Genomic DNA, 26,118 nt, shown 5'->3' with positions numbered 1-26,118 from the left:
TATTACTTTGAGAGTCTCTACTACACTGGAAATTTCAATACGAAGACCCTGATGTTTGGACCACTTTCAAACCACTATCAATTACTCCCAGTGCGTAACAATATCTCTGCCTTTTCTGAATACGGCATGTTTTATTCTGAAATAATTTTCCGGAAGTGTACGTATTTGATCAGGTATGACTTGACGGTGGCTTGATTAATTTACTATGCCACCAAAGGGCAGTACACCGTCGTGATTTTAAATACACGTCAATTGGCATCTCCACCCAGCATACTCGCATAACCAGAAAACGGGCAATAATTTCTCCTGAATAATGTAGCATAGGCTTCACGTGCCCTCTCGTGGACACAGTGCGGAACTTCAGTTGTGTTCCATTTTATTCTGAATTTTTTTCCCGGAAGTGTATTTTATCACGTATAATTTTGCTCTAACTTGATTAAGTAACTATGCAGTTCCCCTAAGTTACCGCTAGAGGGCAGTTGACCGTCGTGATTTTAAATACACAGGCCAACCGTTATCTTGCAAAGAGGAAGACTCACCAGAGTGCACTGCTTAAGAACAAACAAGTCTAAATCATCTCGGAAATTAAATTGGTGAAAATCTTGCCTTTTTTAAAAATAAATATTCGGTTGTGTTAAACCTGCTCATAAGTAAATACTCGCATTCGTTGCTTATTTGACCGGAATTCGTTTAGAGTCACCAGAGAGGAAAGGCCACATTAACTTAGTAAAAGTAGCGTCAGTATGGCCTAGACAGCATCCCTTTACTTCCGGTACACAGATCCAGGCAACATTCCAAAATAAAATGTCCGATACAGACAGAACTTCAGGAATAATTTTGCATTAGAGTGAAGTATCTAACCAGTCAGACCACCCTACACATTTCAACCATCACTCCTCTAGTATCAACCATGCCATTACAGTGTTAAGCCGTAGCATTTCCGGTTAGGACTTTCAGAGTAAAATCTCTAAATATAAAAGTTTAATAAGTTTATCTATACACTGCAATAACACAATATGGATATTACGCCCAAAGTTATCAGTGGTTGTGAGTGTAAGTGATGTGCGCATAGTTTTGGCATGTTAAAGGGAGGCATCAGTACATTATACTCTGATACAATGCAGCTGTCCCACATGACACACAAGACTCTGATTCCCATCGACCATTGCGAGCGTATTTACAGTTGGAACCATCTGCTCTCTGCTGACTGCTAGCTAGTTTCATTGAAATGTAAGTTGTTAAAATGTTGGAAAGACCTTGAACCTGATGTTTCCTGTTCACCAGTTGGCCAACTCTGCTCTGCTGCTAAATTTAGCTCACGCGCTGTCTGACAACACCTCTCTGGATTTGCTGACAGGCGAGTACTCACTTCCTCTCTGACGGGACAGGTCTCCTCTTCCCAGTGCAAGCAGGGGAGATCATGCGACCTCATTATTATGAGCTGAAGATCAGTTTGCTGTGAGCTGTGTTTGACAGTAGCAGAGATGAAGGCTGGAGTCAGGATGGAGGCTTTGAACAGAGCTGCAGCTACCTGCCTCCTAGCATTGTGTCTCGGCTGTTTGCACGTGACCGCCCTCAAATCACAACTTTTCACCAGGCATGGTGGGTTGCCTTACTCCACTGAGACCCCCATCAGCTATGAGACTTTTTATTTTGAACAGAGGGTGAGTTTGTCTTCATTTTTTAGGCTTTAAAAACTGTATTTTACAGCTATATTATGTATGTGAGTTCCTCTTTTCATGTTTCTCTTTCACTTCCGTTCTAATGTTTGATTTTAGTGGTGTAGAGGAGTTATATTCAAAATAAACAGAAAATATATTAACAGAAAAATATATTTGGCCCTAAAAGTCTTTAAATGAAAAAAAATACTGTTTCTTATCTGTCTTATCTGACTGGTGTTTTGAAAATATACCATTTGAAGATTCCTGTCTTTTTCTCCTGCTGCAGTATTTAGCTTTATTATATGCTGTTCACTAATATTTGCACCACTTTCTAAAATTTTCTATGCACTTATCTCTGTGGAAGTTGTTAGCATGTTGTGTCTGCAGACAATGGTGTTTCCTCCTGGCTTCCTGTAGTGAAGGGAAAACCATCACAGTTGGCTCTGTTCCTGCCTGCAGGACTGTGACTCTCCTGGCTCCCGGCCTAAAAGGGTCTCCAGGGCCCGCTGAATGTGAAACGCTTTACCTCAGGGGGGTTGAGAGATCTTCATTCAGCCTTCACATTTCCCATTTACTGTTACTTCATGGAGCATCAGGTTGCATGTTGAGTGTATGAGGTGGTGAGCAACGCTGCATCACGCTCGGTGACTTGTGAAGCTGACTCATACAGTCACAAGACTGTGCTTGTGTCTCTGTTACTCTCCTACTCCTGCAGTCAGGGATGTGCGAGAGGTAAACACAGCCAGGATGATGTTTAATAATTTACTACTTTTAGACAATGAGTGGTCACCCTTTACCTTCATTATTTACTGATTAATTAGCTGTTTCAGATGACAAACGGCACTATATACACACACCACCGACCATGACAGTAAACAGTGTTTAATTATTGAAACTTTACACAGGTAATAATGCAGTAAAGTTCTCCATAAAGTGGTTTATCTTTCACAAGTTGCTAGTGCAAATATAAAATGTCAGGATCACTGAGAGCTTAACTCTGATTTATATTTTCATAAATAATAATTTGCAAATGGAGCTTTTCCTTGTGATGTTAAGCGATTAATCAGACATGTTTAGTTGCATATTTTACACTATTTACATACTGTCCATAGCGTGTATGCACTAAACAGTATTTGGATTAGGGGACAATGCGCACACACCTGGCCCAACCCACGGCATCCTTCCTAATCAGCCACACTGACAACAAGATTAAGACCATTTCCTGCCGTCTGACGCCCATTGTCTTGTCTGATGTGGGTGATTTCTTGTCTATTTACGAGAAATGTTGTGCTTCTTCTTGACAAGCCCCCCCAAATATAATCCCTGTCATCCATTTCCCAGAAGCAGTAACGAGTCTGCAGTTGTTGTTTTTTTCACAAAAGAAGGATCAATCATGTAGTTAGTGTTTGTTCTGTTCTCTGTGTGGGACGAGCTGCTGTGAGGAGAGCACCAAGTGATCTTCCAGTCTTCTAGAGGAAATCCTCTTGACTGCTTTTCGCCTCCAGACAATGAATGGAAGTGTCTGTTAGCATCCTCCAAGTTAAGTGCTGGAGTTTACTGGAGCTTGTGCTTCGGTTGTTTCCCTCATTTGCAGGACTGTAACACAGCAGATGCCGTCTCTCTCTCTCTCTCGTCTTGTAGGATAGTTAAAGTTCTGTTCCTGTAGATGTACACGATGTGAATTGAATTTTAATTAAAGCTAACTGCTCCAGCGCTGCCTGCAGTAACCACATGGTGGCACTACTGATCAGGGCGTGGATCTGTTATGAAACCAATCTCATAGGCTCTGTGATTTGCATACTGAGTGGGTACAAGTGATACAGTACTCACCGGTGGTCCTTTTAGTGAAGCACTTTATATATTTAACCACTTCAGTGTGTGTGTTTAGATCACTGAGGATCAGAACATGTTTGTTTGCATTGAAAGAGAATTTGCCTGTCATTCATTTTAACTCCCAAAATCAGACTTCTCAAGTTTAAAAAAGTTGTTATAAAAAGAAAATAATAACACAAAGTTGTAATGAGATATTTTACTTTATACAAATATAATGCTTTGTTCACAAAGCTGTAACTTTCCCTTTGCATGACCATCACCGCTGACGCCCCAATCTGCCGTACTCTTCCTTTAAACTCCCTCATGGTTCCCTCGCACTTAAAAACAGTGCCAAGCGCTAAAGAGTGGAGGCTTGAATAAACACATTGAGGCCCCAGAATCTTTTTGCTGTCATTGGCTCATAAAACTGCTGCCTCCTTTGTATCCGCAGAGGAGGGAAGTGGGCGACGAGGGGAGGAAAAAAAAACAAAACAAAAACATTTTGTGTAAAGTGTTGGGAATGTTTCAAGGATCGGACAACCCAGCACCCTCATGGGGTCGTCGTCCCTCTGAAGTTGTTGGTTTTCTTTCTTCTCTTGTTTAATAAAGAAAATAGTTAAAAGGGGACGATACCCCCAGAATCCCCGAGGTTTGATGAAAGGATATCTCAGAGCTCATCGAAAGTGGAACTAATGTGGCATCCCTTATATGGGCTCCAACATTTTTTAATACAAATTGGGGCTAATTACCCGAGAATCCAACCTTTGGACTGTCGCTTCACACCGCCACAGCTGGCACAGCGCCAGGAAGCAACTGATCACATATGTTGATTTTAATATCAATAAATCAGGAAGTGAGACTAATGCGCATGTTGTTAGATCTATGATGTCTGTGAGGAGTCTGCATGTCTGAAAACATTTAGCATTATACATTAATGTAGTTTTATTTGTTTGTTACAGATCGATCATTTTGGATTCCTCGAGGACGCCACCTTCAAACAGAGATACCTCGTGGCTGACAAACACTGGAAGCAGCCCGGGGGACCCATTTTGTTCTACACTGGCAATGAAGGCGACATCACCTGGTTCTGCAACAATACTGTAAATACCCCATCTGTTACCTTTTAATTTATACTGCACATAATCCTCGTTCTAATGCGACACCTGTCATTGTGTTCTCCGCAGGGCTTCATGTGGGAAATCGCGGAGGAGTTGGGCGCCATGCTGGTTTTTGCAGAACATCGTTACTATGGAGAGTCCCTGCCATTTGGACAAGACTCTTACAGTGTACGTGCATCTGATTACAGCGTGATTAAATATGTTTTATTAAATGTTTTTCTCCTGGTTTGGACTCCCTGCTAGAATAACAGCACAAACAAAAACATGCCACATAATGTCTGTTATTGCATACCAGATTACGTCTGTCTCTCAAGGCCAGTAGATAATTCTACGTGTTATTTCGGACAGCTCACTCTTAATTTGACAACAACACTTTCATCATCCGCTTGCAGGACAGCAAACACCTGAACTACCTGAGCTCGGAGCAGGCCCTGGCAGATTTTGCGGTGCTGATTCAGAGCCTGAAGAAAACTTTACCTGGAGCTCAGCACAGCCCGGTCATCGCTGTGGGAGGGTCCTACGGAGGGATGCTCTCCGCCTGGTTCAGGATGAAGTACCCCAATATAGTTGTTGGGTACGATATTATTACAGTATGAATCAATGATCCTCTGGCTCCCGTACAGCCTTTGTAATAACATTGCTGCAAAATGCTGCACATATATTATAAAGATCACTCAGGATAATGGATGGGGAAATGCTTCTGCTTCTTATTGTGTTTCAGAGCTCTGGCAGCCTCTGCACCAATATGGCAGTTCCCCGGTATGGTGCCATGTGGAGACTTCTACAAAGTAGTGACACAGGACTTTGCCAAAAGTGGAAGCAACTGTGATGCAAACATCAGAAAGTCGTGGAAGGCTATCAATAATGTCTCCTCCACTGGTGAGTTGCACAGTCGTCATGCGTTGATTTATTTCATCTGTGAGGCTTCTTTTAATTATTCAGAACATCTAATTAACCAATTTAATCTCATCTGTGAGAGGAAGGCTTGTGCATGTTAAGATTTTCTTCATGTTTGTCCATATGGTCACATTCCTGAAATTAATTAACAGTCTATTAAAGCTTGAAACCAGACAGCTGTTGCTCAGACTTGTAGGGCTGTTGGGTATAAAGTCTGGAGCCTCTCCACAGATTGCGAGGAGAACCTGCACATCTCAGTTCTTTAGTATTCTGCTCAGATCAGAGTAAGAAAGTGTGCCTTTACAGGATCCCCTGATACTTCTTTCCATTATCACAATCTTAAACTGTCGGAGTAAGCTTTATTGAGCCGAGCGGTACTTTTTCCTCTATCACAGCAGCATAGGTAATAATACACCACTGAAAAAGGCACATACCACTTTCAAGGAGCCCCTTAGAGATGGGTTTATAAGCTTTGATTAATGGTTGGACTTAATGTTATTAAACCACTTATTAATACATTAAAGTTATGATTCTAAACTGGTGGGTCGGGACCCAAAAGTGGGTCGCAGATGTGTGCTTGTAAGAAAAAAAACAGATGTGGCAAAAAGTCGACGCTGCGCTTTTATTTTGAAGGACATAGGTTTCCTTTAAAGTGCCTGCAGTGGTTGCATTCATGTTGCACTTTTTAGCATTTATAAGTAACGGGAATATTTTCCCCTTATGCACTGCCACCATTTTGGTTGACTGTTATACTGTTGTCTTTTGTGATGTTGACATACTGTGATGTTTCGTTCCATCTCAGGTCCAAACTGCACCTTTTTTCATTAAATACATTCGAGTGGTTGAAAAAATCTGAAATTTGGGTCGCGATTTGTCATTAAGGAGGAGGTGGTGGCTCCTGAGGCGAGACCAGTTGAGAACCACTGCTTTATAGAACGAACAATTAACAGGAACACTGTAGTATTAGTTATTTTCAGGAGTTTATTTTGGCCTTGAAACCATAAAGGGCCAAAGATCTGCTCCACTTCAGGTCATCAGCTGTTCCCCGAGCTTTCACTTCTGTGTTTCGTTTATGCTGAAGCATTTTCTGTTACTATTCCATTCTCTTGTTCTAAACTAAATTAGTTTCTGCTCCTGTTCAGGGCTGTTTAGTTTGAGCACCCCATCACCTAAACAGCGGTTGAATTGTGGTTATTTTATTAGCTTTCATTAGCTAAAGCTGTCATGAGGTTTTAGTACCACACCTGCTAAGACCCATGGGAGCTGTAGTCGTTGAGTGCAAACTAAATAAACACTGTTTTATCTTGGGTAAAACGGTAATGTCAATGTCAAATTTCAGTGCACAGTAGTGCAGTAAAGATGAAGTAGTATAAGAAGATTATTTGGATGCTGCAGTTCTAATGTTTAGACTTTTGATCTTTTTTTTCTCCCTCTTCATTAGCGTCTGGTCTTCAGTGGCTGTCAGAGGAATTCAGTTTATGCGCCCCACTGAAAAACAAGAATGATGCTGGGAGCTTCAAGAGCTGGCTGCAGGAGACCTGGGTGAATCTGGCCATGGTGGACTATCCCTACGAAGCGAACTTCCTCCAGCCACTGCCTCGCTGGCCGATCCAGGTACATCCAGCCACTAATAAAACACTGTGTCTAAGATGCAAAACTGTATTTCCTAAACTAGGTGTGACAGTGGTTTCTTTCTAGCATGAGACAAAGAAATGATCAAATAAAATCCTTTGTTGTGGTTTAACTTCTAATTGATTTCCTCTCAAAGGTTTTAGTTAAACGCGGCTTTAATTTTTGTTTGCCTTTAGTTAAGCGGCTGATTTGGCCTGACAGCCTGTCCTTAATTAAAATGAATGTTTGATTCAGCCGATTGTGTTACAAGTGTTTGTTGTGGTCTTCTCAGCTTTTGTTTACAACAGCTGTCAATTAACTTCATTAATATTCATAAGGATCTAGTTTCTTTTGGATTTTAAGTATTCTTTAGATGAGCAGCTACAAGTAAGCCACCAATCTTTTCTTCTCTCGTAGCAATGGTCCTTTCATTTGCACACTCCGTCAGATCTCTGAGGTGTTCCTCTCAGGACGCTCACATGGCACCACAGAAAGAGGACATTTGCCCAGAGCAGCTCATGAGGCCATTAAAACAAAGCGTCACCACTCTCATTTGAATGAGACTGTAACAAATACTTCACTGCACACTTGATGTGAGAAAGTGTTCGTGTTACTTGTGCCAAAATACAAAAAAAAGCCACCATGTGATGCGGCTAAAGCAAAAAATGTTTTAAACTTTATTAAATGCAACACTCTCTGTTGTTAACATTACCAAACTTCTTTTGATTCCCTGTAAAAGAGCTTGAAACAGTTCTGTTTTTGCAGACACTGATTAACTCGGGTGCAGTATATTCCTCGGAGTCACCTCGGCATGTCACGTGCACAAACCAAGCCCTGCTATTGACCCCAACTCTCTGTGTGCTGCTTCCCTCCGAGTGCCCAAACAGTCTCATAGCCAAACTTTCTCTCGTGTGATACATTTTTTGTTTGCTTATTTGTTTATAATTTAACCGCTGAATAGATCCTGGAGCAGCATGTTGGGAGGAATAAACACTAAATGGTCATTTTGAGTTTTTTGGCTCCTTGCCTTTAATGTATGCGACCCCTATGGGTGGTTTAAGCGGTTTAGGCAGTGGGTGCAAAGAGGAGCTTTTTTAATGACAAAGCTAATGTGATTATCTGAGTGAGTGTGAGAACGGGGTATTGAGGGCTTAGAGGAGGGAAATCTGTTGGCAGAGATGAATGTATAAGCCTAATCCTATCTGAAAAGTAAGGAGAAGATGCTTTGGAGCAATTGCAGTGTTTTTTTCACGGTATAAATCTTTGGTTGGACATGTCTGTGGCCCTCCTCATCCATCGACCACCAACTCCTCCCCGGCCCGCAGACAAAAGCCTTAGTAACAGACTCCACACTAGCGCAGCTCCCCTCCAACCTCTAAACAAGAAAGCCCAGTTTCTCTGCCGCACAAAGAGTGCAGAACAACAGCCGCGGCCAACTCTGCTGCTGCAACCATAACAACACGCAGCAAAGTTAAACAAAAGCTGAAACTCAAATATTTATCATCCACGCTATTAATTCTGAGAAATCAACCGCGGCCAAACAAAACAGTGTAAGGACTTTTAGATTCAAATCATTCAGATCATTGGCTTTAGATAAGTTGATGTTTTCTTCTCGTGCCAAGATTAGAGCGATAAATTCAGGTTCATTCCAGGGAATTTCATATGCAAATCAGGCGCCACTACTTTTTATGTGGAAACACTTTATGGCCCACAAGAAAACCATCTTCAGACTTGTAAACAACATGGATATAAGGGAATTAGAGGTTTAAATTTCTCTCTTTAATGTTATTAAAGAGGGAAATTTAAGAAGTTGTTTATAGCGATAAGAGCTGCTTAATCTGTAAAGTGTTCACAAACTTCTTTGTGCTTTGTTAATGTTTTATTCTTTCAAGGTGGTGTGCAAGCATCTCGCTTTTGATTCGTCTGTGTCTGACTACAAGCTGCTGCAAGGCGTCTCCCAAGCAGCAAAGGTGTACTACAACTTCACCGGAAGCTCTCCCTGCCTCAACACATCTCAGACAGCCACCAGCAGCCTGGGTTTCCTCGGCTGGTTCTACCAGGTGCGGTAACACAGAGTGCAGGGATCAGTCTCGTCATGATGAATATATCGGCGCCCAGATGTGTCGGTGGGCAGCTTTACCTGTCTCAGTGAATACCTGCTCAATCCTTCATCCCCAGGCCTGCACAGAGATGGTGATGCCCATGTGCACAGATGGCGTCCAGGACATGTTTGAACCTGAGGAGTGGAACTTCCAGGCCTTCTCTGACGAGTGCAACGCCATGTTTGGTGTCAGGCCGAGAGCGGACTGGGCGGGCATCGTCTACGGAGGGAAGGACATCGCCTCTCACAGCAACATCATCTTCAGGTAAACATCACTTGTAAAATTCCAGATTGAAGCAGAAGGTTCCCTGTTTCTTTTAGGTTTGTCTAATGCACTGAGGGCAATTACAGGGCGGCAGACAAATTAGGTACCAACCTGGATAGAAAGCAAAGGCAGGTAGAGAGAGGTATATTAAACTTTAATGAAAAAGCACCGACTCAGTCGATCCAAACAACTGAGGTAGGTCACGTCAAGTGGAATACCAATTAGATTAGATCGGCCGGGCCGATTATAGGCGCTGATATTCAGCATTTTGACGCATATCGGCATCGGCCTTTTTTTTCTTTGTTTTTTTGTTGTTGTTTTTTTAAATCTGACGGCCGATAAGAGTTCATTTCTTTGCAAATTTAATTTAACTTTGTTTTATTTACTTTATAAAACTACAGGAAGTTATTAATTTATTTATTTAAATTTTCAGTTAACTTTATAAGAGATGCTGCTGACCCTGGGAACTCCCAGCGCTTTGTGTTTGATTGTTTAATAAACATATGCTTAAAGGCATTTAAACAATGTTAAGTGTTGGAGTTTGTCTTATTCAAAATTTTGACGCCAATATTTTAACTTTTACTGCAAATGAATATCGGCTCCAAATATCGGTTATCGGCCTCCTTGACTACTAATAATCGGTATCGGCCCTGAAAAAACCATATCGGTCTATCTCTAAATTAGATTATAAACATTTCAAAGCCATGTAAAGGTCTTGACAAATTTTGATTTTGGAATTTTCAAAGCAACTTGAAAATTAAGCATTTGTAAATCATTAAAAAACAGTTCACGTCAAAGATAACAGCACAATAGCACATTTTATGGTAAAATAGCACATTTTATGGTAAAATATCTATTATTAAATGTGCTTTAACTCCAATGTTGATGTCCTGACCTTAGTTTACAGAACCTTTATGTATTAGCACTGAAAAAGCAAACTATTACACCAAAAGTCACCGATAATGATAGTGTGCTGCATCATGACACACCATGACCTAAATGAACATCAGATGATGTTGCACACAAGCGTCTGACCGTATATTTTCTGTGCTCACTCTCTCTGCTGCTGTTTTTCAGTAATGGAGGACTTGACCCTTGGTCGGCTGGTGGAGTGACTCACAACATAACAGATTCTCTCGTTTCCATTATGATTCCTGATGGAGCGCATCACCTGGACCTCCGCTACAGCAATGACCATGACCCGCCGTCAGTCCGCCAAGCCCGGGCGCTAGAGGTGAAGTATTTTCGAGAGTGGATCAGGCAGGCTAGAAAGAAACATCGTCATGCATGAACCCTGTAGCATCTAAACGCAGCAGAATGTTACACAATCAGGAAAACCACGATATCCAGGATTGTTCAGCTTTATGACATCATGCCAAAGTTTATCCTTTTTTTAATTCATGTTTAATACGATGTTTTTTAATTTTTTAATTTCAAAATTTGATTTGATTTGAATAATTTAAATCTGAACAATGTTCGATGCAGTTAGACGCACTGCATTTCTTTACGCCGAACTGCAACTTTTCCAAGAGCTTGGAGACTGACGGGTACTGCAGCATGAACAAAAACAGATTTGTTTTCATTTAAAATGATGATAATCTTATTTTTTTCATGTAATCATGGTGTCAGTAACAAAAGGCTGTCGTACCGCTTGTTTGTTTCTTCCATGTAAACTTTTTCCAAAACCAATCGAGGCCTCTCAAATCAGGGAAACATTCAGAGTTCTTCTTTCAGTTTCATTTTTTATCATTTGTCTTTGTTGTCATTCAGGGGTATTTGTTCTTTTTAAAATAAGTGTATTATGAAGCGCTTTTTAAAACTCAGGAAAAATGTTTGACACCAAGGAAAATCTAATAATTTGAAAATGTCAGCAGTGTGTTGTTAAACCTGATTTGTTATTGTTCACAGGAGAACAGTGCCTTTATCGGTTTTTAAGATTCCTAGTTAGGTCTTATACCACCTTTATTTAACTGCTGTAATTCCCCACAAACACGTCTTCCAATGAAATTGATTAAAAGCTTTAAAAAAATACTGTCACATATTCTTTCTTATAGTCTTTTAATCACATGTGGATGAACTGTGGCTCTGTCAGAGCACACTCTTTGTCATGTTTTAGGGAGACTGGGGCTTTTAAGTTACTTCCACCTAGCAGGAACAATTGCATGTGCTCGAGATTTAATAAAAACCCAATCGGAGGAGGCCAATAAAGTGAGTGGTGGGAGGTTATTGCATCTACGCCTGCTGACCTCACCCCTGTGGACCAACCTGTGGGATTCCCCCTGGCACGCATTCATTCACTGGCTGCCATTAAAGCTCTAAATTGTGGCACCACGGCAGCCTGTAGACCTCGGTTTGTTCCCCCCTGCTAGTAATATTATTAATACAACTCCTGGGGTGCCGGGGAGGTTGAGAGGAGTTGATGGAAGGTTAAGAGAGAAGTGATGAGTGAACGCAGAAACCAACAGGGGCCAAGAGGCTTTTTGTAGTTCAGCATGAAGTCACTTTTTATCCTTTTTTAAATGTCAAAAAAAAAAGACCCAAATGTCATAAAAATACAGATTCTGAAACACTTTGACTGGCTGTGACAACACGTTTTCTTGCTTTGTCATTTTCTTTGAGCCGTTCTGGCCGATTCCTTTTCTCCCCCTCTTCCTTTAAAGCGAAATTCCTGACATGACATGACTTTGTGAAGCAGATGGGGAACATGTCCTACACTGGTATGTGGGTTGATTTTCTACCAGGACACACAAAGCCCGACTTCTCAACATTTTGTCTCAGGCCTGACTGGTTCCAGGCACCCCAGTAGAAAGAAACGCAGCTAAACATGGGGGAGGACGGGGTCTCCGCCACTAAATGCCATGCTTAAACTTTTCTCAGGACTTTGAGAGGTCATTAATTTTGCCAGCCCTTTCTAAGTCTCTGACACTGGCCATCAATCAAAGGTGTTATTAGTATTCGCTCGACCCCAAACTCCGAGTATGTCCCTTCTCAGACAGGGACCACACACTAGTAGGAAGAGATTAAGCCTGTGTGTGTCACATCACGTTGCACTTAGCACCCCAATCCCTTGGGGTTGGGTGCTGCTGAATAAGTAAACTCTCAGGGACAGAGGGCGTGGTGGTAATGTTTAACAGAATTTCAACAACAAGGGTCTGTGTACTTAACAACATGCTGTTAGTGTGAAAAGGAACAACGGATTACTAATTATTTTCTCCAATTAGAATTTCCCTAAGGTCCAAACATAATGAGTTTTTCAAAGTGTAATCAAAAGTTTGACCTCTGTTATTAACGCTTAAATAAACACTGGTTTATTATTGAAATTTTAAACACAGCGATTAACCCCACATTAGTGACAGGAAACAAGTCGGAGCCTCCTCAGTCGTGCTCTCGGTTCATATATTTTTTCTGCTCTGGCACAGCCCATCCCCTCTCACCCTCTCAGCCTTTATGCAACAATAGAAACTTGTTTCCGGGATCCGTGCGTCAGGCTCTGAGATGTGAATGACCCGCCAGCACAAAAGCCAAAGCTCCTCGACTGAAAAAGAGGGATATGGCTGCCATGACTGTGATGATGTCACATTGCCAAAACTGTGCGGCTAGCTAAGAGAGGGAGGCACAATCACTTTGGGCAGGCGTTAAAACTCCTCCGCTGAACTCGTAAGATGTTGTGATACGTCTGAAGCAAACCTCCATTTTCCTCCCACACATCACTGCTGGACACAGCTTTGAATGAAGGAATAAATGGTGAAATGAGCACAGCTGAATATACAAAAACTCCCCATGTTTTTTCCTAGACGATAACATGCTTTTCTTGGCCAGCTCTTTAAACCGACAGATATATATTTTCATAACTATTTGTTGGCCGTAGATTTGAGTTCCTTTTCGGGGGCAGACTTGTGTTGGGCCACAGATAATTAGATCAGTGCTATCAGTTTCACTGTCCCCTTTCTCGCCAGGAATTTACATAAGAAAGAATTTTTTAACGGCCTCACTCCCTCGCTGCTTCAGACCTTTTTTTTTTTCTCCAACTCTTAAATGAGGCACTGCCTCACCTCAGCGTGCACTTTCTAAGAGGAGTGATCCTCTTTCAGTCCTTCAGATGCAGCATTTTTTAACCTAAAATAAGAGCACGAGACTTCTGCATTCTCTTCTTAACTAACAGAACATATGCAGTGTAACATTAAGTTCCACATTTTTATTGTATAGTTAAACTACGCTCATTGTCCATTCAGTTAAATTCACTTGAAATGTGATACAAATTCCACTTAAATGTTAAAGTGCTGGCAAAAACAATCCAGCTCTCGGACACATCCTTCATTGTGTTCCCTGCCGTCCAAGAAACTTCCTGTAAATTACGTTATTGTTTACTGCACAAGTTTCATACCCAGGATTTCTTAAGGTCAACATTTCTTCTGGCACACTGAGCCTGAACTGCACTTTATTCCCCTTTAATTTAACAGCTCCGGCAGCTTTTCTAGTTAAATCGACTGTTCATTATTGAGACCCATTTTACGAAGGGGCTGTGAGGTGCAATTTAATGAATCTCTGGCACAAAGCTCCCTTTCACTGCCGGGCGAAGAATAGAGGCTATTTAGACCCTGTAGGGCTTTATGTCAAAGGCAGCCCATAATAGTTGTCAGGCCAGGGCAGAAATTCCCACTGGCCTGGGAATGCACTAGAAATCAACTTTTGCCATGAGCAGATTAAGACACAAGCAAGCAGTTGGGAAGATTCTCCTAAATGGTGGCATCTGTTTGGGCACAAAGATTTTCCCACAGAAAGACGCCTTTCTCTCTACTGTATGGCCGGGATTTTATAGTCGGGGTTAGTTTTAGAGCACAAATGGACAGTAATTAGATTAAAAGTTTACTTCTATTTGCTCAACCAGACGTTTTAATGATAATTAGTTACCACTGGTTTTAGAAAATGAAACAGTAATAAGGTTTTTTGGGGGGGATAGTTAACGTAAACATTTGAATATTGTGTGTTTAATAAACGTTTTTAATAAAAACATTTACTTGTGTAAAGCTGTCCAGTAAAAATACTCTCTCCATGATTTTCAAAGATTCTCAGCTCACAGTTACAGTAACAGCCTCCAGTTTCATGAAAGCGTATTTGGTTCAGAGCACACACAAACAGTTAAACTGAGGGGGAGAGTTCTGACGGAGGTTATTGTCTTCAACTCAGCAGGGAATTTCAGACAAATCCCTCTTAGATGCAGGTGGTCGGGCACAAGCAAAGAGTTAAGTCCTGTGCTCCCTTTGCCCCTCCTCTTTGATGTTCTGACATCATTAGTCCAGCCCCCTGAAAGATCTCCTTGCGTTCCTCAGAGCCCGTCACTTCTACTCGGGAATGTTTACAGGAACTTCATGAGCAGCATCAGGACCAAGTGTTTGTCAGAGAAAAAAAGACATGCTTTGAAGAAACTTTTGGTTCAGGGATCACAGTTGGAGCCACAGGTGTAGCCGCTGGGCTCAACAGAGTAATGGCTGTTCAGACTGCAATCATGAACCCCCAGTTCATGAATTTCTGCTTCCCTGGTTCTGTGATGGAGTACGACGTGGAGAAAAGTCTGGATGGGAGTCTCCTTGGAGAGGCAGAAAATGATGAGGACTACAAAGAAACCACGAGGGACCTGCTGAGCTTCATAGACTCAGCCTCCAGCAATATCAAGCTGGCTCTGGACAAGCCAGTGAAATCCAAGAGGAAAGTCAACCACCGGAAGTATCTTCAGAAGCAGATCAAAAGGTGCACTGGCATAATAACACCAGGAAACGTAGCAGAAGCCCCAGTTAAAAGACAGGGTTCCCCCCTGGCTCAGCCCAGCCCTTTGCAGAGCAAAACGCTGCCTAAGCGGGATGGGGTCCAGGCCAACTTACAGAGCAAGAGCTTGGCAGCCCTCTTCAGCCCTGTGAAGGATATAAGGGGGGAAAAAGCCAAGAAACCACCCTTGAGGCATCGCAATCTGCCCCCCTCTTTCTTCACTGAGCCTGCCAACTGCTCCAAAGTCAGCTCCACATCTGGGATGACGCTAAAGGACCTGGAACGAGGCAATCCTGAGGCTGCAGAGTTCTTTGAGCTCCTGGGGCCTGATTACAGCAACATGGTCACTGACCAGGACCTTTATCAAAGCATGCCTCTCCGGCTGCAGCCAGAGATGGGAGGCCCAGATCCTGCTTCTTACGATGCTCACCATTTGGTTGGTGGTCTGCTCTACTCCGAGCCCTGGACTAGCTGCTCAGGACCCTCTAAGAAAGTAGGGAGCAGCCTGCGTACAGGCCCAGCCCAGCCTCCTGTCTACTGTCCCTCTGAGGCTGCGGGGGCCGTAGAGGACAACGCACTGTGCACTTTGGCCTTCCCCAACTTCTTCACAGACTGCTCCATACCTCAGGTCTCTTATGATTTAAGTGGTGGCTATAACAGAGCGAATTATTCATCTGTATGAGAAACTATTCTGTAGTTAGAAGTGCTGGAAGAGAAAAATGCTGTGACAAGTTTAACACTAGAGTTTGATATTCCTGTATCATTTTTGTGTGTCTGTTGTCGAAGTAATATTGCAACTGGATTAAAACATTTTGTGTCGTCCCCAACAACAACGTGTCACTTTCCTCAAGAGAAACAGGAACGTTATTTTTACTTTAATCAGAAAATGTCCAAAGCTTTTTAAGGAACTGGATACCACCGACTTTCAACACTCATCACGACACTGATCTGTTTAATGTTAAATAGTTTAACATGTTGATATGATTTTCTTTATCTCAGGCAACTTCTGGTGGTTGTGCTTTGTCACTAGAGTATGTTAGTCTGCTCGTTAGGATGTACTGTCATAATTTGGGAATCTGTTAATGAAGACATTTCATTCCATCATTTCCAAAAACAGAAATAGTTTTTTGGTAACAACCGCTAAACATCACGTATTGCTAGGAATGGTAATATAGAGCTATTTGTCACATTTGACAAAACATGCTGCAACAATCTCTCAGCAAAGCACTTTTTGTTCCTGTTAGAAGCAGATCTGTGCAGAGACGAGGAGGGGAAACTCATTCTGCTGGAATGATGATTATAACAATGTGTGACGCCATGTTTGTTTCACAACGCTCGGATTCACCACTTGTATACATTTTGTTGAAAAAGCCTTTAATGTATCTATTGTGAGAAGACAAAATAAAGCTGGCCTTTATTACTGTGACGACTGTGTTTGTGTCTCTGTTCGTGGTTTGAGATATTAGACAGAAGAGGAAACCAACACCTGAAAGAATCCTACAACAAAAACGCATGTGCACGGAGGTCGAGATTTAAGAGTAAAAAACTGTTTAACCATTTTGGCGTATAGGTTAAACAACGATTAATTTACAGCGAGCCAACTGTGCTAAATTAAACCTCACAGTGTCGTTAGATAAAAAAGTTCATTTTTGTGTTAAACCTCTTCACATCATTACCCTTAATTAACTCCCCAAGTTCACAACAACATGTTTTTATTTCCGCTAATGAGCAAAGATGGAGGAAGTGTGACATTAATTTAAATGGAGTTCACACTTTTGGCTGCTTCACTGATCCATGTGGTGGCTAAATGTCTAAATATGGGCCAACGCTTATAATTGGTAAAGCTTGATAAAATTGGCTGCAGTTTTCAAGAGGAGTTGATTTTAGATCAATTTCACCTCCACACGGAGGAGCTCTCCCCGTAGATTAGGAGGCTATGACCCGACTGAAGCTATGCATTGTTATCTCCCTCTGCTGGCTGATGAGGGTTCCTTCATCTACCTTCTAACATGGAGGCAAACCTCATCATGTTGCAGAAGTTCCTGCTCAGGTGTGAATCTTAAGTCTGCATGAACTCAGTGGGACATAATAACAGTGATTTAAGGAAGTGATTTTTCCAGGGAATTCTATCATAAACTACAGAAGTGGAAAAATCAGATCACTATTAATTTTAAGTTTGAGAAACTGAGAAATATAACTATTATACTACTATTAAGATGACTGAACATGCATGATCTGTCTCTGTGCTGTTTCACATTGCAATAACACATTCATGCTGACATCTGACCACACAGTGTTTACTTGTTTATCATTTGGCTGCTGAGATGAGTTTACTGATGTGTTGTTGAGGAGGATAAGACCAATGTTCAGTTTGTTTTTTTACAATTCATGACCCAAAGCTTTCACCTTTTCCTCAGTTTTGAATCAAACACAACAAACTATCTGTCAGTGCTATAGCCTCAGGCATAAAAGCAGTTGCCCAACAAGCCCAGTAGATGGCAGTAATGTTCCACTGAAAGCCCGGTGTCCACCACTCCCCATTCAGACAGAAAGGCACTTATATGTGATGTATGAGATTATGCATGAAATGGTAGCTTTGTGTGGTGGTAGGTGAGTGGTTTTCAGATGTCTTTCCATAAAATGAATCTGTCCTGAATTTAGTAAGCGATAGGGGAAAGACATCTTGTTGATTCTCATCCTTTATCTTTTTCAAAGCTGGTCTAAGGATATTCTCACTCACCAGTGCTGAGATGCTCACCTTGTGAGGGTGTACATATACGCTGTTCTTTTATCCTATATTGTCTGCCAGGCGTCTCTTTCTTACCTTCTTCCAGCTGGCTTTGTTTGCAGAACAGTCAGCACTAAATGCCACACGCAGGACAAAACAATAGCTGTCGGTTTGCAACACGGCAAACTCTACATACAGAAGGCATATGGATTTTCTGTCCCTGAGTGGATACCATCTGATACATTCAGATTAGGCCCTACTGATGGAGCCACAACTGTATGCTGCTTTGATTTATGGCACACTGGAGATGCTGTGTTTGTCAAAGCGATTAACAAGATCTGGGCTGGAGCAGACCTGAATAACAAGAGCCAGATATCTAGGTAAACTAGATAATGCACAGCAGATTTTCTCCGGCATGGTATGTGATGTCCTATTAAAAAAATGTGTACCCATAGGCGATATAATGTTTTGTATATGCACCCACATATATACCAATTGCAAACAAAGGAGCGTAGCAAAACACAACCACTGCTGAACCTGCACAGCAGAAAAAGTTTTACATTTTAATGTCGTTTACGTCATTGTGCGGAAACTGGAAATTGAGTATCCATCCACACATGCCCTCTCGCTGACCTTTCACAGCTAGTCCTCATGTCTTGTTAACACCACCGGGGTAGAAGCACATTGCCAGATGATATCCACGAGACCTTTCAGCCTCTCCCGGTGACGTGCAACTTTTGTCTTCAAACTCAAGTCAAAGAATACTTTTCATGTAGAAAATCTGCCTGTAAAGATTACGCTAATTTGGACACTTTACATTTCTCTTTGCCGACATACATGCTAATATCATAATCCAACTTTAGCCGGTCATTTCACCGGTGTTTCAATATCCAAACTGTGCCTTTCTATTATCAGCACAGCAGCCCACACAGCAATTGACATATTCCTTCCATACTTCCTCGGTCCTTTTCAAAGATTTCCTATCAAAGCCCTCAGATTAGTCCTTTGTCATCACAAACTACACTCTAAACCTTTGACCTGAGAAATGTTATTTCATCATGAAGGGTATTGTAGGCTGCTTTCCATCTTTCAAAGGCCTCCTATAGCAAGCTCTCCAAGGACTGTGATTAAAGTCAGTGCAAAGAGATATGACCTCACAGTACACATTGTATTTACTATATCATGTATTGTAAGACCTCAGTTAGTATTAGGGAACATTCATTTAAAGTTAATGCTGTATCCCTGCCTGTCCCTTTCCTCGTCTATGGTAGTGAGATTACCCAAAAAGACAATTTGCTTACGCACTATATTTCTTTCTGTAGGCGTTTCATGTCTCACCGCTTCCCATTTAAGTATGCATTCATTTTCAGCAGCTATGATGCACTGTTTTCCTCCTCGGGGTGTTGTGGGTATGCTTGCTTACATCTGTGTGTTTTTGTCACTGTGATAACAATTGCAAGCTGTGCAGCTGACAAAAGTCTTGTCTAGATTAAAGACAATGCTACTGAAATTTCTCATCTCCAGTAAATGAAAGCCACATTGACAGACATAACTCTCTCACGCAAATCGAATTAAAAAATATCACTCTTAAAAACACTCCCCACTCAGACGACACATTTTTTAAGTTGCAGTTGCTGCTGTTATGACAAAGACAACTCCTTTAACTCCAGCATGGTTGAATGGACAAACCTGAACTAATAAAAGAGTCTCGGAAAGCAAAATGAAAGTGTCACTGTAGTAAATTTAATCTGATTTGATTTGTTTTTCTTATTTGTAGGACAGGCCTGGTGATAGACTTTTCATCTCGGCACGTGGAGTTGCAGGAATGTAACTTGAGTTGTTAGTGCTCTGATACAGTTATTTTGACCTTATTATTGAGGACTGAGCAGAAAAGTGAAACTTGAAAAATGAAATATATACCTATTTTTTTCTGACTCATGATCTGCTGAGTCTTTTTCACCGTGAGAAACCCATCCGTCCATCTTTATGCTGCTTATCTAAGTCGACGTCACGCTTGGGCGCGCTGAGTATCGAAGGCGTGTTCCACCCAAGCAGCTTCTTCAGCTTCCTCTCCACACAGCTGGTCATGCCTCATCAGAGCCACAGATAGAAACGTCGGCTACCCTGACAACAGCTAAACAGAACCTTTAACACGCTGAATATCTAATCACCCAAGACCTCTGTCCAGCTATGGTGCCCCTGAATAATTCAAGGGCCCCCCCCCCCCCCCCCCCCCACCAAATAGTGAGTCTGTCCTCTGGACACCTCAAAAGAGAGGTGACTCTGGCTTCCAACTGAGGTCAACTCTTATTGATGACCCCCTCATCCTGTCAATATCAGCCATTTGTCACTGCCATTGGGTCACTATCGAAAGCATGTGACCACAGGTGAAGGTCAGACAGATGAACAGCTGCTGAGTCAAGAGCCTTGCTTTGTGCTTCCTCATTATTTCACTAATATGATGCCTATATTACTGTAGCTGATGTTTCTACCTGGCAGTCAAACTCCCAATCCTTATTAGCCTTGTAATGGTCTTTCACCTGGGAGCTGACCTTTATCTGGGAGAGAGCCACTGCTTAAGATTTGAGGTAATGATCACCATCTTGATCACTTCCTGCTGCAAAACTTTGGAGTTAGCTGGTTAACATTGGAGGGAGGACATCCTCCCCAAAACAGCAGCAGAATCCTCTTTCTGCTGGCCATTGATTTCTCTTCTTAAAGTCTTTTAAATTTCCGTCTTTGAATATCACAAACAGGGAACAGAGTGTAGCTGGGATCTCAGTCATGCTCATGCAATACCCCTGGGAACATGGTCATTAGCTTTTTTCAAATCCTCCGAACACATATGGACAGGATTAGCATATTCCCATAAGACATCGAGTCTCTTCACGAGGCTAAAAAGCATGCCCATGTTAGTTAAGCAAGGCAGAAATGTGCGGTTTAATAGTTGCTTGGAATAGTCTCTTTCCCCACACTTTGGCATTCGCCTCCTGTGGATAAACTTGCAGAGCTGGATTCTTATAAGCTTAAGAAAACAAACTCTCATCTGCTGCATCAGAAATATCATCTGTTCTTGTCTTTAATTGCCCAGAATTACATTCAGGAAGCAGGTGTCTCTACGTAATGTCTCTTTTAATACGATGCAGTCCATGCAACTGTGCACTGCCTGATGTCTCGCCTGAGTGCTTACAGATAAAACAAATCATGACTGTTTGTTTGCTTACTTGTCTGTTTGTTTGGTTTTTCCGCTGTATTCCAGCACTGTGCGGCAGTGGCTGGTGTTAACCGCATGGAAATGAATTTGAGCTGCAGTTGATGCAAAGTGGTGAAGGGAGCCAAATTCCAGCCAGATTCCTCCAACAATGACGTGAGTGGTAAAATGGACAACACTGATGTTGCTCGACATCCTCAGCATCCTGTTACACAACCTGTAGCGGTTCAGTAAAGAAGAAGAAATACCTTAGCCAAAAACAGCTAAAAGAAACATGTACATTATCTTTAAAAGTCTTTAATACCAGTAATTCACCTTGTTCTCCTTCTCACTGTCCTTGTTGCAATTTTCAAAGTTAGCAATTAAAAGAGCATCATTATAATTTGCAATGGCAAACAAAATTAGCGGTGACACTTACTCAGCAATCTCTGATACCTACCCTGCAGGCAGTTCTAATGGTGTCCAATAACTTAGAGGACACAACAAAACACAAATGCCTTTTATTCCATTATTATTACTAACTGGCTTTAGGTAGCAACAGACTCCAGATTGTTATTTAAGACATCAGCAGAGGACTGGGTATGCATCGCCTGCCTGTGGAAATGAATGCATCTCCGCTATCCGCGCAGCATGATAACACTTTCTTTTGTTGAATCTTGTCTTCATGCAAAGTGGGAACGTGAGTAACATTCTCACCTCAAAATAAACATTACTTTGTGAAAAATCATAAACAAACTGGCTGCCAACAAGTCACGCAAAGCTGTTCATATTTTGCTACAATTATCTCTCTATGGGAGGTCTCGAGTTATGACTCATAACATCACTTTAAAGGAAAAAGAAAAACATGGCTACTGTCAGGTATGAATGTTCAGGATGTAAGGACAGAAGTGCATTATGCAGCCTCTCTGTCTTTATCATACTGAGGGCTGGATCTGATCTAAGGATATAAACGATGTGCCTATCATCTGAAGGAGAGGAAGTTGTATTATACCACCTGTAAATCCCCTGAGAAGCATAATAATCTTTAAAAGCACAGAAAATCCCATTACCTGTCACAGATTTCTTCTCTCATAATTGCCAGAGCCTCCCCTTTGGGAGGGAGTGGGGGTGAAGGACGCCACACACGCTGATACCAGACTATCTCAGGAAAAATCTAGGGGACATCTATTTCTGTCTTGTCATTCGCAAAGCCAGGTTTGGCCTTTCTTGAGCCTTGTAAAAGAGTTTAAAACATTACTGCAATGATTTGATCATAGATTATATCAACCAACACACTTGTTTGCATGTTTATACTTGTGTTAGACAAAAATATTAGTTTGCAAATATCTGTCTTTAATTTCGAATTTAGTCGACTTTAATAAATAAGTAATGATTTAAGTTTAATTCCCTGTACCCATGATGTTATTTTTATTTGACCCTATGATGTGTCACGGGATCTCTCAGCAACTTGTTAAAGGATGTCAGTGCTGCGATGCACCTACTGCATTTGGTTCTGGCCCCTGTCACACAACCATACACAACATACATAAAGAAACCTCCAGTGGCGCCAACCCCAGACAACACAGAATGTTCACTTACCCACCGAGCCAGAAAAGGCAAAGTTAATCACCTTGGTTCACAGATTCGTTCCCCTCAGGAGCAGCACAAACCCGCTGCCTCGGTGAGACATTAGAGACTTAATGTCGTCCTCTCTGTCACCAAAGATCACACAGTCCAGACGGTTGTTTTTTCTGTTCTACCAGCTCCGTTTGTTCGGCTTTATATTTGAGTCAACCCAATTACAGAGTATCACAGTACCTGTGGTCTTCTTGTCCACTAAATGGCTGAGTTTTTCTTTCCCTGACAAGACCAAAAACAAGACCTAGTTTTTATGTCAGTGGAAATAAAAAGGAAAAATAGAAACCTGCAATCATCTGCAAGTTATGTAAGAATCATGAGATAAATGTGCTGCAGCCATTATATAAGCTCCAGTCTCTCCAGAAGAATTCAAACATATTAAATCTATATTTTATCAAGCTGCTTACATTTCAAAATATGGTCGCAGCATTAATACAATTTCCATGCAATAAATCGGTTTAAAAGAAGAGCTCATTTCTGTTGTGTGTCTGCCTTTCATCGCTTAATCCTCGTCTGTTTAGATGATCCGACTAATGTTCAAGAAATAATTCTGTCCAGGTGTATCCTTGCTTTGTTTGTTTACCTTGTTATTCATTCTGCATCATGGTGCAGGTCTAGTGGTGCGACTCTGTGAATGATAGCATGCCCCCATTTTTAATGAACTGTGTGTCTTTTGTCTGGATGCTGGCAATGTTTGATGTTTGCTCATGAAAAGGCAGGGAGAAAAGGCGACGGAGAGAGAGGACCTGTGACACTTTTTTAAAGGTAATTCTCATGTACATGTTTTAAAGTGCAATAAAAGATAAAGGGACTAATGTAGGAAGTCTCTTAAATAATTTATAGGATTCTGACTATGGAGCATCGACTCCGACGGTATCTAGATGTGTTTTAGTTTCTTTGTGACCTCGCTGTAAGTTAGGTCATCTCTCAGTGTGATTCTGTGCAGTTCCTGAGGATAATAAAGAAAGTTTACTGATTGTTGAGGAGAAACTGGGTCATTGCAGCAACAGAAAATATTGCAGCTATAGCATACTTACAGTCCAGTGATGAAGAACCAATTTTAACACTTTAAAGACGAATTTAGGCTTTTTTTGGGCCTTTTTTTCACTAGTTTATACACCTGAAATGTAGATTTAGTTCTTAGAGGTGTGAAATGAAGAGACATCATTGACTAATATTAGACAATATAATTACATTTATTTATTTTTTTATCATAAGTGCCATTTAATGGGAACAATGTGTCCTCCATACATGTTCAGTTACATTTATTCAATCACTGTTTGCATCCAGAGTTAAAGCGATGAAGTTATAAAGACACGGTGCCTCTTTATGTCCTTGTTCGTTTTTCTGATATGCTAATGTATGCAGATTAAGGGACCATTAGCATCTTTGTCCCAGGAGATGTCTGCATGTACTGATTGTATTTCTGGGGCCAAAAAAAATTCACGTAGCCCAGCCAAGTTTTTCCCTCGTCTGGTAAATTGTTCCATTAGCTTTCCTCAGAAAAAATAATTCTAGGCTTTCCAAATAACCAGACAGCCTATTCTCCCGCAATATCAATAATTATTACTAGTTTCCGACAACACAATTACATGTTGGAAAGATATGCTTCATAAGTGCACTGTGCTGTGGATTACAGTCTGCGAGAGAATCAATTTTCTCTATGAGGTGAGTAAAAAATTGAAATCAACTTTATTTATTTTATTTCTCTTTTCAACTGTTGTTTTGCAAGTAGAACTTTATCAAGGAGAAATCTCCGTGCATGGCGGCGCATCCCTTTAAAAGTCTGCAAGTACCTCAAACTCATCCACAGAAAGTGTAAGACCAACTCCAAAGCAGACATGTGTAATAGGTGAAATCGTCGGGAGCAGCTGCATTCAATACTGGTTCATTGACCATACAAAGACAAATGACTAACAGCTGTGTTACAAGCAGCAGTCACATTCTCAGAAGGTGCATTTCATTCTCTTATCTGTCCTCTCTTTTCTTCAGTATGCACACTGCGGTCTAACATACACATCCAGCTCCAGCTCACTCATGCATGAACAGTGTTATCATAGGCTGGACACACTGAAAATAATCTAGCTTCATAGTTCACCTATATGTGTGATTGTTAACAAAAAACATTTTAGCATCTCACACAATGTGAGTACTTTTTTTCTAAATCTTAAAACCTTAAGATCCAGAATCTTTAACTGATTTAGTTTCATGGGTTCAAAGTTGTAACCAGGCATTAAAAAACAAATTTTTCTGTACAGGCAGCACACAGATACAAAGCAGCGCCCCACACAAACGTTATGCTTCGCTTGTTGTGTGAACGTAGTCTCTGTCTCGGCTGATAGGGTCGTTTTGTGCTGACTCATGAACTTCCAGTCAGAAAAGACAGCTGAGAAAATGTTGAACTCTGTCCAAAAGAATAAGTTTGCACACTCGCCAGAGTAAAAGGATGATTATTTCTCTGCCGAACATAATGTATTTTCTTTCTTCTTTAAACTGTTATTGAATTATATATTAAACAAATTTACATGTACAGTTCTGCCTACAGGATTTACAGCATTAAACATGTCAAAGATGTATGTAATATAGATACAGATATAGATTATGTAAAGCTACTAAGCGTTTTTACTTCATATGGGGTAAACAAACATTTGAATAGCTTTCAAAAACAGCTGTGACATGTTTTGGATGTAATATTCCACATCTATTTAATATACTGTAGTAAATGTAACAGAAGTTACAGTAGTTAAAGTGAAATTGAACCAAGTGTCTCATCTGAATTTCCACACACAATGCTACCCATGAAGATACAAACAGTAGGTGAATGGCGCAGTCACACAGTGTCTTGCAGCCCAGAGCAGCCAAAGCCCTCGTACATGCCTGTGCAGGGTTCAAGGTGGGTGTGGGGAATATGGAAAAAAATCTAGCGTAAAACAAAGCGTTAATTTACATGCACAGCAAGAGAATTATTGACTAATCAATTAATCTTTATCCCAAACCAGTAAATCTGTCAAATGCGTAATCAAATGAAATCTCCAACCAACAGCATCTGATCCCCAACATGAGGGCGCATTAATGTGTTCTATTGACATTAACACAGACGTGCCACTCTGCATACAAATGGTGCCAAATTAAAGCTGGTGCAGTCGCGGCCTACCTGCAGCATTCAGATGAAATATTTAAAACACTACAAGTCAAAACAATTACAAACGTGATTACTGCAATCAAAGCTGACTGCACTGTGGAGAGTAGTAGAGTTGGCTGCCTACCTTAGATCCTTGTGTACATAATAATAGCACTATTACGGGTAAAGATTATCTTTCTCATTAAATATTAA

The 26,118-nt window shown here is 41.2% G+C and overlaps 2 protein-coding genes across 2 annotated transcripts; both read left to right on the top strand.

The window, feature by feature from the left end:
* Nucleotides 1-1,203: 1,203 nt before the first annotated feature.
* Nucleotides 1,204-11,494, top strand: prcp (prolylcarboxypeptidase (angiotensinase C)). Its single transcript, XM_069668642.1, has 9 exons — nt 1,204-1,664; nt 4,433-4,573; nt 4,658-4,759; nt 4,984-5,165; nt 5,313-5,470; nt 6,930-7,102; nt 8,992-9,159; nt 9,278-9,465; nt 10,543-11,494. The coding sequence occupies exons 1-9, from the start codon at nt 1,485-1,487 to the stop codon at nt 10,754-10,756; spliced, it is 1,506 nt and encodes a 501-aa protein (XP_069524743.1). The 5' UTR covers nt 1,204-1,484; the 3' UTR covers nt 10,757-11,494.
* Nucleotides 11,495-14,680: 3,186 nt separating this feature from the next.
* Nucleotides 14,681-16,615, top strand: LOC138597339 (protein FAM181B). Its single transcript, XM_069668928.1, is given in 3 exon segments — nt 14,681-14,712; nt 14,714-14,781; nt 14,784-16,615. Coding segments are annotated over 3 exon segments (1,227 nt in total). The 3' UTR covers nt 15,911-16,615.
* Nucleotides 16,616-26,118: the final 9,503 nt, after the last annotated feature.

Source organism: Semicossyphus pulcher, unplaced genomic scaffold, assembly GCF_022749685.1.
Source record: "Semicossyphus pulcher isolate SPU_LCO1_2020_fin unplaced genomic scaffold, fSemPul1.0.p SCAF_19, whole genome shotgun sequence".
Classification (NCBI taxonomy): Eukaryota; Metazoa; Chordata; class Actinopteri; order Labriformes; family Labridae; genus Semicossyphus; species Semicossyphus pulcher.
The sequence above is the reverse complement of the archived record's forward strand: the minus strand, read 5'-3'. Positions and strand labels throughout refer to the sequence as shown.